Source organism: Pseudonaja textilis, chromosome 4, assembly GCF_049901715.1.
Source record: "Pseudonaja textilis isolate UNSWEBS1 chromosome 4, rPseTex1.2, whole genome shotgun sequence".
In the NCBI taxonomy this organism is placed as follows: Eukaryota; Metazoa; Chordata; class Lepidosauria; order Squamata; family Elapidae; genus Pseudonaja; species Pseudonaja textilis.
Window position 1 is genome coordinate 62,416,646 of NC_141993.1, and position 13,091 is coordinate 62,429,736.

General features: G+C 32.2%; 1 protein-coding gene across 10 annotated transcripts in view; it reads right to left on the bottom strand.

Annotated features, from left to right (window-relative positions):
• Positions 1 to 13,091, bottom strand: part of DOCK10 (dedicator of cytokinesis 10) — a 167,726-nt gene that overhangs the window by 15,413 nt on the left and 139,222 nt on the right. For 9 of the 10 annotated variants that reach the window (XM_026701522.2, XM_026701521.2, XM_087933216.1 and 6 more), the window contains exons 39-50: positions 12,669 to 12,770; positions 11,196 to 11,320; positions 10,184 to 10,296; positions 9,714 to 9,851; positions 8,899 to 9,081; positions 8,072 to 8,182; positions 7,000 to 7,215; positions 4,745 to 4,802; positions 4,304 to 4,402; positions 3,377 to 3,483; positions 3,076 to 3,198; positions 1,974 to 2,087 (exon numbers count right to left, since the gene is read on the bottom strand). In XM_026701522.2, the coding sequence (XP_026557307.2) occupies positions 1,974 to 2,087; positions 3,076 to 3,198; positions 3,377 to 3,483; positions 4,304 to 4,402; positions 4,745 to 4,802; positions 7,000 to 7,215; positions 8,072 to 8,182; positions 8,899 to 9,081; positions 9,714 to 9,851; positions 10,184 to 10,296; positions 11,196 to 11,320; positions 12,669 to 12,770 (1,489 nt within the window). The remainder of the gene's footprint in view (positions 1 to 1,973; positions 2,088 to 3,075; positions 3,199 to 3,376; positions 3,484 to 4,303; positions 4,403 to 4,744; positions 4,803 to 6,999; positions 7,216 to 8,071; positions 8,183 to 8,898; positions 9,082 to 9,713; positions 9,852 to 10,183; positions 10,297 to 11,195; positions 11,321 to 12,668; positions 12,771 to 13,091) is intronic. The other variant, XM_087933218.1, reaches the window with a different exon arrangement.

Below are 13,091 nucleotides of genomic sequence, written 5' to 3' on the forward strand. Positions count from 1 at the left end.
ACTAAAGTGTGTTGGGAGAGCTACTGGTGCACATAAGGATGCCCACAAGGACTAGACTGTCTACCTACATATGAATAGACCTTCATATTTAGTTGCAGGGAAATACAAATTACTTTATGTAGTGTCATTCTATTTGTTTTCCACATCTTGATACTTGCCAGCCTATGTGGCTCAATCAACTGAAAGGCTTTCATGGTGATGAAAGGTATATTACAAAGGTTTGCATTTTTGGGGTAACCTGATACGTATACCTCAATGTAGTAAACCAAGGGCAAAACTATCAGGCATGTGGGAAAAGGTAATATACTTTTATTGTGACTGAAAGGAAATATAATGTACTGCAGGAGTTCTTCCACTTTTTGCCATTACACCTGCCTGTGTAGTTTTAATGTACAGACCTCCCCTAAAAAACCCAAACACCAAAATAGAGACAAATGAGCAATTAAAATAATAGATTGAAATTTTGGGAAAGGTGAATGTATTGTAACAGTGTACGGCTAAAAGGTTCTTCTAACCTCCTATGCTTTGCCAAGAGAGGTACACCTTGCAGTTTGGGAAGCCTTGCTTGTTCTGCCAGGACATATGGAGCAAGGCTGTTTGCAGTGGGCATTTCAGATAAGAAACACATAGCTGAACCTGCTTCCATTAGAATGGGAACAGATTTAAGCTTCAAGTACATGAACGCCACAGGAACAGATACATATTTATAATCCAAGGAAGCAGAACAAAAGCATTATTTTGCTAGATGCAGCACAGTATATAAATGAGTGAAAGCAATGTTATTTCATCGCTTACAGTGAATATTAAAAAGTGCTAGAAATCAAGGTTAACCAAGGTCTTACAAGTAGGATGATGTAAGAAGAATTAAACAAAACAGCATGCAAAAGAATAGACAACTTACCACAGCCTTGAATAAGTTCAAAAGAGGAAAAGAGCAAATTTCTGCATTAAAACCTAATTGGCAGACATTATTCAGAACTGATTTTATACATTTTTTTAAAGAGATAATGTTTCCCTGGAAAGTTCGTCCTCAAAGAACTTGCTGTCCCATATGTGTCTTGTGGAAGCAAGCATATACACATACTATAACCAAAATAAATAGGCAGAAATACGGAGTATGTGTAAGCATTCTACAATGAAGCTACAAGATTCAGAAGCCAATTAGAAAGCAAAGCTAGTATGTCTACACAAACTAATATGTAATAAAATTAAGGATTTCAAATCAATTAGGAGAAAAAAGTCTTTAATTATTTTGCAGCTTTTTTTCAGGAATGATTTTGGATACCATCATATAATGATGGTATATTCACACTGCCTTATCTTCATTTTCCTTTTATCTGTTTAATAATCAACAGTATGAAACTATGACAAGATGTTATAACAAAGAGGCTCCTTCTGAACTCTGCTTTAAAGAAATATGAACTTGTCTGTTACCTTTCTAGGCTATAGTATATAATAACGTTGGTTATATATATTTTTTAAATTTGTATTGTGGGATTTTAGTTGGGATAACCTTCTGTGTCTTACTACCTAATATCTTGCAGAAGATCAAAAGATACTAATCATAAATATACACTGTTACCTAAAACTGGAGGGAGTTAATTCTTTGTCATAATGTAATCTTAGGTCTTAATCTAGTGTATATTTATTTACACATAGGTCTATTCACTTCAATGGCACATTGCCAAATCAGCAAGAAGAAGTTAAAACCTAAATGTGAGGAAACCTCTAAAACTATTATTACAGCCCATTGCCACTGATAATCTTTTGCTTCTATTTTTATATGACTCTAAATCTACATTTTGCTCCATGAACTTTACTATAGATAAATGTTTAATACTGAAAGCATACCAGGCAACTAATCCCTATGTTATTCACTTGTGGAATGTATTTTTTACTGCATTCTCTCTAAAAAGAAAATTTGTTGGGAAATGTGTAGTTTAGCTGAAAGTTCACCCACAGTAGTCACTTACTTGACCATAAAATGCCACCCGGTAGTATCGTCCAAATAAGCGCTTTTCAGAATTCACAACTTCTGCGACTTTCAGATAAGATCTATGGATGTCATAGTACAATTCAGACAGCCTCTGGAGTGATAGAATGAAGTACATTTTAAAGTAAAAACCCTGGTATTTAAACCAAGTCATGTAACCAACTTGTTTTCAATATTGCTAGTAGCTTTCAAATCAACTGATTAAAGGTAACTTTCCCAATGTAACATGTATCATGTATCAATGTATCAACTTCCACTTGTATTATTCCCATTTTTTTTCTCAATAATTTTTCTATCTTTTCTCATATTACAAAATACTTTAATACTGATTAAAAAGGGAAGGCAGAATAAATATGGAATGCTTTTATTGGTAGTGCTAAGTGTCCTACATCAGGAATTATTTAGGAGGCAGATATTCAAACACATTTATAATTATAAGCATGAATTATATATAATCATATAAAGAGCAATTTGATATAGTGGTTAAAACACTAGGCTAGAAAGCAGGAGATCATGAATTCAAGTCCCGCATTAACCAGGAAAGCTGGCTGTGTGGCCTTGGGCCAGTCATTCTCTCTTAGTTCATCTAACAGAGTTGTTCTTATGGAGAAAATAGAAGAAAGAAGATTTGTTTTGGTTATATTATCTGCCTTGAATTTTTTGTGAAAATAATAAATGTGGGTATAAAGTAAAGAAATAGCTGAATAAATAATTAGAGAGGGCAAATCAAATTTGCATTTTTCATCTACAATGTATGGAAGTGAGATCACATTTTCCTACTTGTCCTGTGTGTGATGGAAATCCATCTTTTTATAATGCAGTCTTATATTAAAAGTCTCATATTAAAAAGGTACACATGAACAACACAATCAGACTTTAGCCAGTTGTGTTAATTGTCAGTTAATTGTAGATTTTGTATATAATCTAATTTTGAATATACATATAGCACATGTATTATATATATACAGTATAAAAAGGAGTTAATATAGAAAGGTGAATGTAGTTGCCAAAGTCACTAAAGCACTGACATCCTATACTATTTTTCTCAGTGTGATTTCCTCCTAATTTTTAGTTCAGCTTACTTTGAAATCTCTTTGTTTTTCAAATACAGCAATAACTGGCTTGTTAACTTCAGCAATGAGTTCGTATCTTTCGCATTTCCAGAGATAGTCGACACATAATTCCAGCTGTTTCACAAGGATGTCCTGCAGGTGAAGAAGGAACATTAGGTCCGTGATGCAAAATAAGATTATTTTTTTTTGCAATTTCAATTCCTTAAAAAAGAAATAAAGGTAATTAAGACTCTAATTATGCTCCTCTGGATATCTGAAAACTATGAAGAAAACATACTTCAGGTCAATTAAGAAGAATAACATTGCAAACCTCATTGTATGGTGTATCTTGCATTCCAGAGTCTTCTTTCATTGCTCCTTCTTCTTTAATATTTGGTGTAATATTGAGAAAAGCTGGCCATCCCATAGAAAACAAGCCTTTTCAAACAAGAGAAAAAGTCCTATCAATGCTTCAGTAGCAATCATTTAAGTAATTGTAGTTAAAAAATGAAGACATTACATATGATAGCTTATTACAAACCCTATCAATATTATTAACTTTTTTGTAAACACTGTAGTTTATAGCTAAGTAGTTATAATTTGTTAATTTTGAAAAAAAAAATCTTCTTGTCCAAAGGCATAATTTGAGAACCTCCCAATGAGACCCAAAAGGATAAGGATTATGTGTTAAAGTATTTATGATTCTGAAATATGTAGTGTTCTCAAAGTTCTTATAAAGTTTTTTAAATTAATATCTGTCAATAGAATAAAGAACATATAATATGGAATACATTAAGTTAAGTCTGGTTATAAATTTATAAGTATGTATTGATATTAATCTTGATTCATATGAAGCCATAATTTATTAAAACTTGGTCCCAATATAATTTAAGTTACAAAACCTTCAGCTCATTAGCCTTTCCCAAACTTATTTTACAAAGAATAATGATAGCAAAGGAAGATGTTTGGAAATCTAGTCTGTAACAGCAGCATCGCTTGGTTCTCAAGCAAGGTTTCCGGAATCTCAATGGTACTGCTTACAATGCCCAGTGTCAATGGACATTGTTGTATATGTTTATGATTGTGGGAATTGATACCAGGATGAAGTGAAAATTCCATTTTCCAAGCTGACTGGCATCACAGATTTAGGATTGGGTTATTGAAAAGTCTCCTTTCATTAAATATATGGGGTTCAAATAACAAATAGGGTTCTTCAAACATTGTCCAACCCATAAATGGTCATGGTTAGAACACTCACTTCCTCCAGGGTGAGTTGTTAGTAAGATATTATTATCAGAGAGTTCAGCATCTTCCAGGAACAGACGAGAGGTACAAATCTTTTCCATTTTCCAGTAACCTATGGTATTGTGAGATGTTATTAGCATTTGGTTATTTGTATGAGTTAATACATGCAAGTTTATTTATTTAAACCAAGGTATGGAACAATAATAAATCTCTCATCTCAAAGAAAAGAAAAATAATACATAAATATATGAAACTCAAGTTTTAAGCAAAATACAAAATTTCTGCAACATGAAATATTTTTACTTCTGCTAACTTAATGGGAAATATCTGTTTAAAGCAATTTAAAGAATAAATACAAAACTTTCTAAATAGCATAAAGTAGGTTCTTAATCACTTCTGTTCACACCCTGCTGTTTTCCAGTCAATCAAACCTTTTAATTGTACTTTATCTTACCCTTTCTCTTCAGATATTCAGCAATAAGGGCAGCTATATGGATGTAGCACATAGCAGCCTGCAAAAAAGGCATTGATAAGTTTTAATGTTAAAGAATTGAAGCAAAAGCTAAAATTTTCACAATATTCTCTTGAATTGCACATGTATTATATAGAATTTAAGAACTGGACAATGTAAATGGATTCCATTATTATAGCCAAAAACACTGATATTGCAACAGTGGTAATAAAATGTATGGCCCCATTTATTCAGTGGATTAAAGCTCTGATTAACTTGCCACCGACGAACTGATTGCCTATTGAAGTAGATTTTGCATGGATAAATATAAAGAAATATGAGATTCATTTATACAAAATACAGTAGGTTTAAAAAAAGCCTGATGGTCATATATTATATAAACCACACATATGGACACATATATTCTCAAATAATCTTTATATTAGATAATTATATAGAGAGAATTATAACTGTTTGTTGTAATAGGATACAGATTGTTGGATGCAATAGGTGGTCTCTGTAAACTGGTTAGAGAGGGCTGTAAAGCATTGTAAAGCAGTATATAAGTCTAAATGTATTGCTATTATTGTTCAACATATAGTATACCATTTTTATTGTATTTTTAAACTTATTTTTAAACCACTTATACATTTTTATAAAGGGTATATCTGTGCTTAATCCTTTAGATTTTTTTCTGTTATTATTTTAAAAAACAATGTCTTTGTTAAAAATGTTACAGGATGTAGATCTTCTTAATCTTCACCAATACCAGTGTGTCTTTGCAAAACAATTACAACAAAAGCTCATCTGGATCGATGTATTAGTGTGAAAACTGGTAATTAAAGTATCTCCCCTGTCCAGCAAGGTTTGAAAACGCCAGAAATTATCTTAAGCAGTGTATCTGGCACATTGGTTTCCAAATCAAACTAAGCCTGGAATTCAACACTACAGTATATGGATCACATGCCACTATCCTATAGATATCGCTATAGGATTTCACTATTCCTTCACCATGGCTAGGTTACATGTGCTATCTCTGTACATGTAGGGGGCATTATAAAAACACCCATTTACTGAAAAGCATAAGGTCATGCGGATCTATCTCCATGGAGTTCCTCAGTTACATGTTCCTTTGCTGCTGTCATTATGGGAAATGTGAGGTGACACTCATGTATCCCATTTGAGATCAACGCCCTTACAGTGCTTATTTATCACTTCTACTCAACCAGATCACTGATATCTCTTCCCAATTCTATTTTTCTATTCGTTCTACTTGTCCCACATACAACTGAAGATTAGTGAACAATCATAGTGATTACCATTATGATTTCTCTTATATTAACATTATTGTTATTTTATACTTGCTATTTAGTCATACCTATATATTTTACATGTAGTTTCTATATAACATTTCTGGCTTAAAGGCTGTAATAAAGATTTCTATTTTGGACAACTGCTACAATCAAGCACTCATGTTATAGGACTGCTGGAAGGAAAGAAAGACACATCAGTGGAATGTGCTTGAAATCCACAGGAAATAAATTTAATTTTTATTCTTTTGAAAAAGAAAAAATGTTCAGCTATATAGCAAACAAAATATTTCAATTACAAAAAAATAACAAAAATTAATCAAAAGTAGATCTACTTTTCTTGATTCAGTACATTACATATGTCCTAATAGATTCTCATAAAAGTTCTAGAATAAAGTACCAATAATAAAAGAAATGTTAGGCATCAGAAGGTCAGCATGGCTGTTATGACAACTGCATACAACTTACTAGGTCACAAGTTATATAGGCTACCCGTGCTATTTTGATTTCAATTCCTTATGAAAAACAGAGAACATGTACAGAATTAGGTCATATTTTCCAACTTTCCACATTAGCATTAAAGCTACTAATAGATTATGACAAGATCATGCTCCTGTGTAAAGAGAAATTGTGGAAGAGCTTAAGATTTGTATAATGTTGTAGTACCAAGATAACTACACTGAAAATTAACATAGTGCCTGAATGTAATAATTTCCCGAAGTCCATTATTGATTAAATGGTTCTCTGTTCTGAATGCAAACCCACCAGTATGTATTTGGGTAGATATTTTGTAGAAAATATCCTGCTTTAGGACACAAGTTTCTTAAATGAGTTCCGCAAATAGTCATTCTTGGTTGAAACAGAAAGGTGACATTGAATTCTTGTTCTTTAGGGCTTATTTCAAGCCCTTTCAAATATAAAATAATTTATCAGTTTCAGATAAGCTACCTCAGATAAGTCTCCATTTCTTGCATGAATTTTGGCCATGCTCTCCAACCAGGTCCTACGTAATTCAGGGTTACTTGCATATGAATTTGCCAAGCTGTACTGTAAGTCCACAAGCATCTCTGGATCCTTCTCATGTTCTTTCATTTGAGCTGTAGCCATTAAAACTGTTCTTATGCGTTTGGTCAAATCTTTCACTTCTGCTGGGAAGTTACTGTTCTTTGGGAAAGAGAAATAAGGGAATTTAAGTTCATAAAATCTCTATTATCATGTTAAATGACATCTATTTGGAATAAGTCAGATAACCTGATAAATACAACTGTTGCATACATCATAACAGTGTTATAATACATTGTTTGCTATTTCCTCTTCCTAGCTGTCTATGATCAAACAACTTTTCTTTTCTTTCACTGCACATTATCTTTTTCTTCAGTATTGGCTTGTCATGTTTGAACATACTTGCAATAGATATTTCTTTATAATATCAAACTTGGGATAAGAATTCTTATTACTATGGTTTTAATGACAGATGAATAAATATTAAGAGCCCCTGTGGCACAGTGGTTAGAATGCAGTACTGCTGATCACCAGCTGCCAGCAGTTTGGCAGTTCAGGTTTCACTGGCTCAAGGTTGACTCAGCCTTCCATCTTCCAAGGTCAGTTAAATGAGGACCTAGATGTTGGGGGCAATAGGCTGACTTTGTAAACCGCTTAGAGAGGGTTGTAAAGCACTGTGAAGCGGTATATAAGTCTAAGTGCTATTGCTATGCTATATGCAATTCATTTTCTAGCAATTATCATATTATTATCTCAGATAGCAACAAAGGAAAATATACTTTGGATACAACCACATTTAGATATTTAGTAACTTATTTTTTTTTCCTATGGCTATCAAGCTTTCATTTTGTTGATACAGAAACAATGAGGATGAGCTCCATATAATTCAAAGATGGCAGACCAATTCTTAAAGACACTATAAGTCCCTACTGGGGAAATATCCATTGTCATAAGAATGCAAAAAAAAATATACTATAAGTATAAATAAATAAGCAGCTTAAATAAATAAATAAATTACTTTCATCTGTTTGTCTCCATTAGCAAAGTTATTTGTAATTGCCAAAGAATGCTGAAATCGAGAACCTCCAATCCCTCCATCTGCAATCAGTTGGCTTACAGCCTTGATGAGCTGAAGTGATGACAAGAAAAGAGAACAACTTACTTGTCAGAAGAACCACCAGCAAAATTTATTACATAGTGATTGTTGTCTCAATCTCTATTTGTGGTCAAGGAGAAAACTAGTAATTTGAGTTTTCCCTTTTTCTCAAATTCTTATCTTTATTATCTTTCTCTTAAAAATATGTATAGTATAAGAATAAAATAAATAGTAACAAAATAAACATATTTCTATATTAAGTATGAAGAAATTTAAATTTTGGTAAACTATTCCCTACCCCAAATGAATCAGATACAGTTTTTGCCCAATACTAGTTATGAATGGTTATGAATGAATATATACATTCTGTTAAATAGTCTTTTCAGTAGGAAGGAGAATATTTTGTGCTACGAATTGCCATTTCTAAACTAATTCTGAATCTTGCGGCTGAAGACCTGGAAACATAAGATATTTCTCTAGAATATCAAAGTTGAGATAACATTTTTTTTAAAGGCATTATTATTACTGTAGTTTTTATGGTCATTATTGTTAGCATTATCATTCTGAGGATCTAACAGTCTAAAATAAAATTTAAAATAAGAATGAAATAAAACAGACGAGAGCATTCTGTGATCTGTAAGTATATTTTGTCCCCTCTCTCAAATGAATAAATGCAGTAACACTATAAAATAATGACAAATTTCAGGTAGTAATTGCTCCAAGGTGTTACCACAGTAATATTTGCTTACCTGCAAATGAGACCTTACTATTGACTTTTGCTTATTAAATTCAAAGTTCGTTCTCATGAAAAAATAAAGCAGAGCAGAGGCTTCCATCTGTGTTGATTGTGATCTGTGATTACAACACTTAAGTATCTCATAACAGAAAGATCCACACAAGTCAGCTTGACCTTGGAAGAATGCTGATGGAAACTATAAAAACAAAAACATCAATACATATATCTCATGCACAATTGCCCCCAGTAGAAATTACTAACATTCTTACACTTTTACAAACAGGTTACATAGCAAGTGAATTTGTTTTTGCCGAAGGTATACAACTTTAAAATCAGAATATATAACTTGTAAGGGACCTTAGATCATATATTTCAGCTAAGTAGGTAGGTACAGGAATCCATTAAACCATCTCTGATAAGTGGCGAGGAATGTTTGAACGTCTCTTTTTAGGAGTTTTATACAGATTGTACCACTGATTAACACCTTATTTCCTTATACTCCTCCTGTTTTTCAACTGGAATTTCCTCGTTTTTAATTTCAACCCCTTGGTCCTTGTATTGCCCTTAGTTTGAACACAGATCAAATCTATCCAGTTTTGCTGATGATAACCTTTTAATTATCTGTAGAATGTTACACTATCTCCTCTTAAACAGGCCAAACTGCAGTTTCTTCTCAAAATATCATAAAACTTAGATATAGAAGTCATGGCTCTGCCCTTTGCTGCAAGTTATCTTTTCAGAAAAGGTCTGTTATTTCTCAATAGCCAACTGAGAAGGATGAAAGAGAAGAAGGGATTCCTACAAATGAGATGCCATATATGGTCTTACCTTACTCACAAACAATCTCAAAGCAGCAAATACATGCTTGAGAGCTGCTGCAGAATTACTGATTTGTAAAAATAACAGGTAAGTATCAAAGACTTTCTTCATCATTGTATTCTGGCAATCTGACTGTTGCAGTTGTCTCTGAAAAGTAACAAATACATTACAGATTTTTAAATTTAAATTGTTGGGATCTGTTATTTTCCACCCTGACTATTCTTGTTCCTTTCATTTTTGTCCAGATATGAGCAGGCATTTTTAACATTTTTAATATTAGTTTAGTTTCTCAAAGGTTCTTAGAAAGTCTTTGTTTTTGCATCAGACCATCTTTGCATCATTTTGAAAGCTTCATTCACAGGCTGTCGCATATATGAAACATTTCCTTGTTGATTCTGTGCTTCCAAAAAATAACAGCTTAGCATAAATTGTGGACATTGTGACTTTCATGTAAAAAATTTGTCATTGAAAAATGTTACCTGATGATGCTGAATGAAAAGACATAACAGATCGAGTATAGAAAGGCAAACTTCTGTTGAAATGTTGGCTTCCGTATCTACGTAACTCACAAGATCTATTTCATTAGAAGTGCCTACAGTTAAATAAATGTTACAGAAAAAATGTTAAGTCATCTACAAATGACAATAGTCACTGATGACATATCACCTCTCTTAAATATGCTTTTACAGAAAAGTACGCTTTCTTAGAAGCTTTACCGTGAAATTGCTACTGGATTTCAATATTTGGTTTCAATATTTTCTCGAAGGACTTATTTTTAAGAAATTGTTTTATAAAATATGCTTAAATAAATCATAATATATTTGTGAATGAAATTCACTGATCATTTTTCACATTAAAAATCTTATTTTCATATAACAGTTTGAATCCTTCCTATTTACTTTTTGGATTTGGTTTTGGACATATATTTCACCTCCATCTCCCTTTTTAACACACATGATTATGAATTAATGCACATGATTATCCATAAATAATGGGATGCTAATTAATCAACCTAATTTTTATCATTTTTATAAATTACATGCATAGAAAGAATTTATGGTAATGAGTACACATATGAGAACTATATTAGTTATTGCTATTATGTCTAATTTTTAGGCTAAAAATGATAGAGTGAAATTGTCTTAATCATATACAACAGCTGGCCTTCACTCTTAATGTTCCATAACAACTGAACAAGCATAAATGATAAGAACATGGATGAGATCATAAAAAGAATATTTATACATATGCAAAAGCATAACATTCACAAGAATATACAACATAATCTAGGAAAATATGAAAAACTTTTCTATAGATATTGAGACTTAGTAAATGTTTTCACTGTGTATACATAAACTGAATAATGAGACAACAAAACATAATAGCATTATCTCACATTATTTACATAACATTGAATGGAGAATGCTATTTCATTAAGTACCACAATAGTTCCATTAAATGTTCAACTACAAAATCTCCCTTTATACTTACTTGGAATGGTACTATCTATCATCTGTAAGAGTTTATGATTGGAAAGGGCATTTTTCCCACGGATTATTGGTAAAGTTTGAGATCTATGATGCTTGTGAACCTCACTGCTGGAAGCTGAATGTCCCCTGCAAAATGACAAGACAGTGCTTCAGGCATACCCCAAAACTTTTCCAAATCTTTAGACAATTTGTTTTCTATCTTCTGCACTGCATCATTTCCAGACATGAATATTTCTAAGTAAGTAGTAGATTGGTTTAAAGTTTATTACACAATATAGGAACAGAATTATACTAAGCCTTGCTAAAAAAAAGTTAACTAGATAGAAATTGTCCACATGTTAGTGAAACAAAGCTCTACCAAGGCAATGGTATCCCAATCAAAACTCTTGTGGTTATACCAAGGGATTCTTTTGAACAGTAGAGAGCTAACTTGTGGTATTTAGGAGAATAAAAAAAAATTCTTTATTGTCTTCTTGATTAGGCTCACTAGCAATGCTGAAATGATAATCTGGTACTGATAATCTGATAATTTGTAGTTATGTACATCTGAAGGTATAAGATATCTAGAAAGGTAAATTATTAAAAAGGTTATTTGGCATCATGGAGTCCAATTAGAAATTTCAGCATGGGCTTTTAAAAAAGACCTATTTTGGTGGGAATTTTTAGGGTCACATTTAAGAAAATGCTTGACATGTTTACAAATAAATTACAGTGTTATATTTTGGGTGTATATATACACATCTCTTAACATCTTAATAAAAATACAATTGGGCCGTTAATATTTAACCTCGTGGATTTTTAAAATAAGAATCACTCATGCTCTTATAAAATGGATTGGTAATAATGTTTTAAGAGCTTATTCTAGTGATTTCTTACAGTGAAGTAATGGTGGAAATTTGACACTGCAGCTGCTACGTTTTTGTTACAGTGAGATTTGATACTGATGAGTAGATGAAGCAATTATAATGCATCATTATGGAAAACTTCCTTCTGCCCACCCCCATGTCTAGACATGAAAATGAAAACAGTGTTTATTTTGAATTGCAGAGCAAAGCAATGCATTATTTTTCCTCCTGCTGCTTTGAATGCATCCATATGCCATGACACAAGGAGATTATATTGGCAACAGTTGTTTTTACATTAATTGTCACTGAACAAACTAGTTTTCTAAGAACTAAATATCATAGTACAAACACAACTGAATCAAAAAGCTCAGCACTTTCTAACGTCTGATTTCAGCATGTCAAAAAAGTCTAGTACTTGAGTTTTACTTTTGATTTTGGACACTAGTGAATATGTTTTTTCACATTTTAGGGGAAATATTAATAATATTATCAATATTGTCACTAGCATCTACCTGCTGCTGATTCCTTCTAGATTCTCAATGGAGTACAACAACGGTATATCTACTTTGCTCTGTTGGGCCATCATGGCTGGTTTGCATTAACCCTCCATCTATTTTGGTAAATCTTACCACTGTGGAAGAAGCCCAGAGGTTTGACAGGATGAACTGGAGCCTTTCAATGTTCCATTATTTCGGGTGGTCTGAGAAAACTTAACTACAGCAGCAATTTTCCTGAATGAAAATAAAAAAATGAAAAATGAAATAAAACTGTATTATAATTTATTACTATAAAGATCAGGCAAATTTATCAAAAAAGGTCTTGTGTTCTAACTCTATAGTAGGATTTCCATCGATTAAAGTCAATTATGTTTTATACTTGCAGCCTAGTTCTTATATAAACATTTATAGGGATCTAATGAAAATTCACAAAAAGCATTTATTTTGGAACTTTATGATCTAGGATTCATTGTAATTCATACTCACACTCATCTAGATTAATACACACACAAACTAAAGTTTCTTGCAGTTACACATTAAATTCCACATATCCTT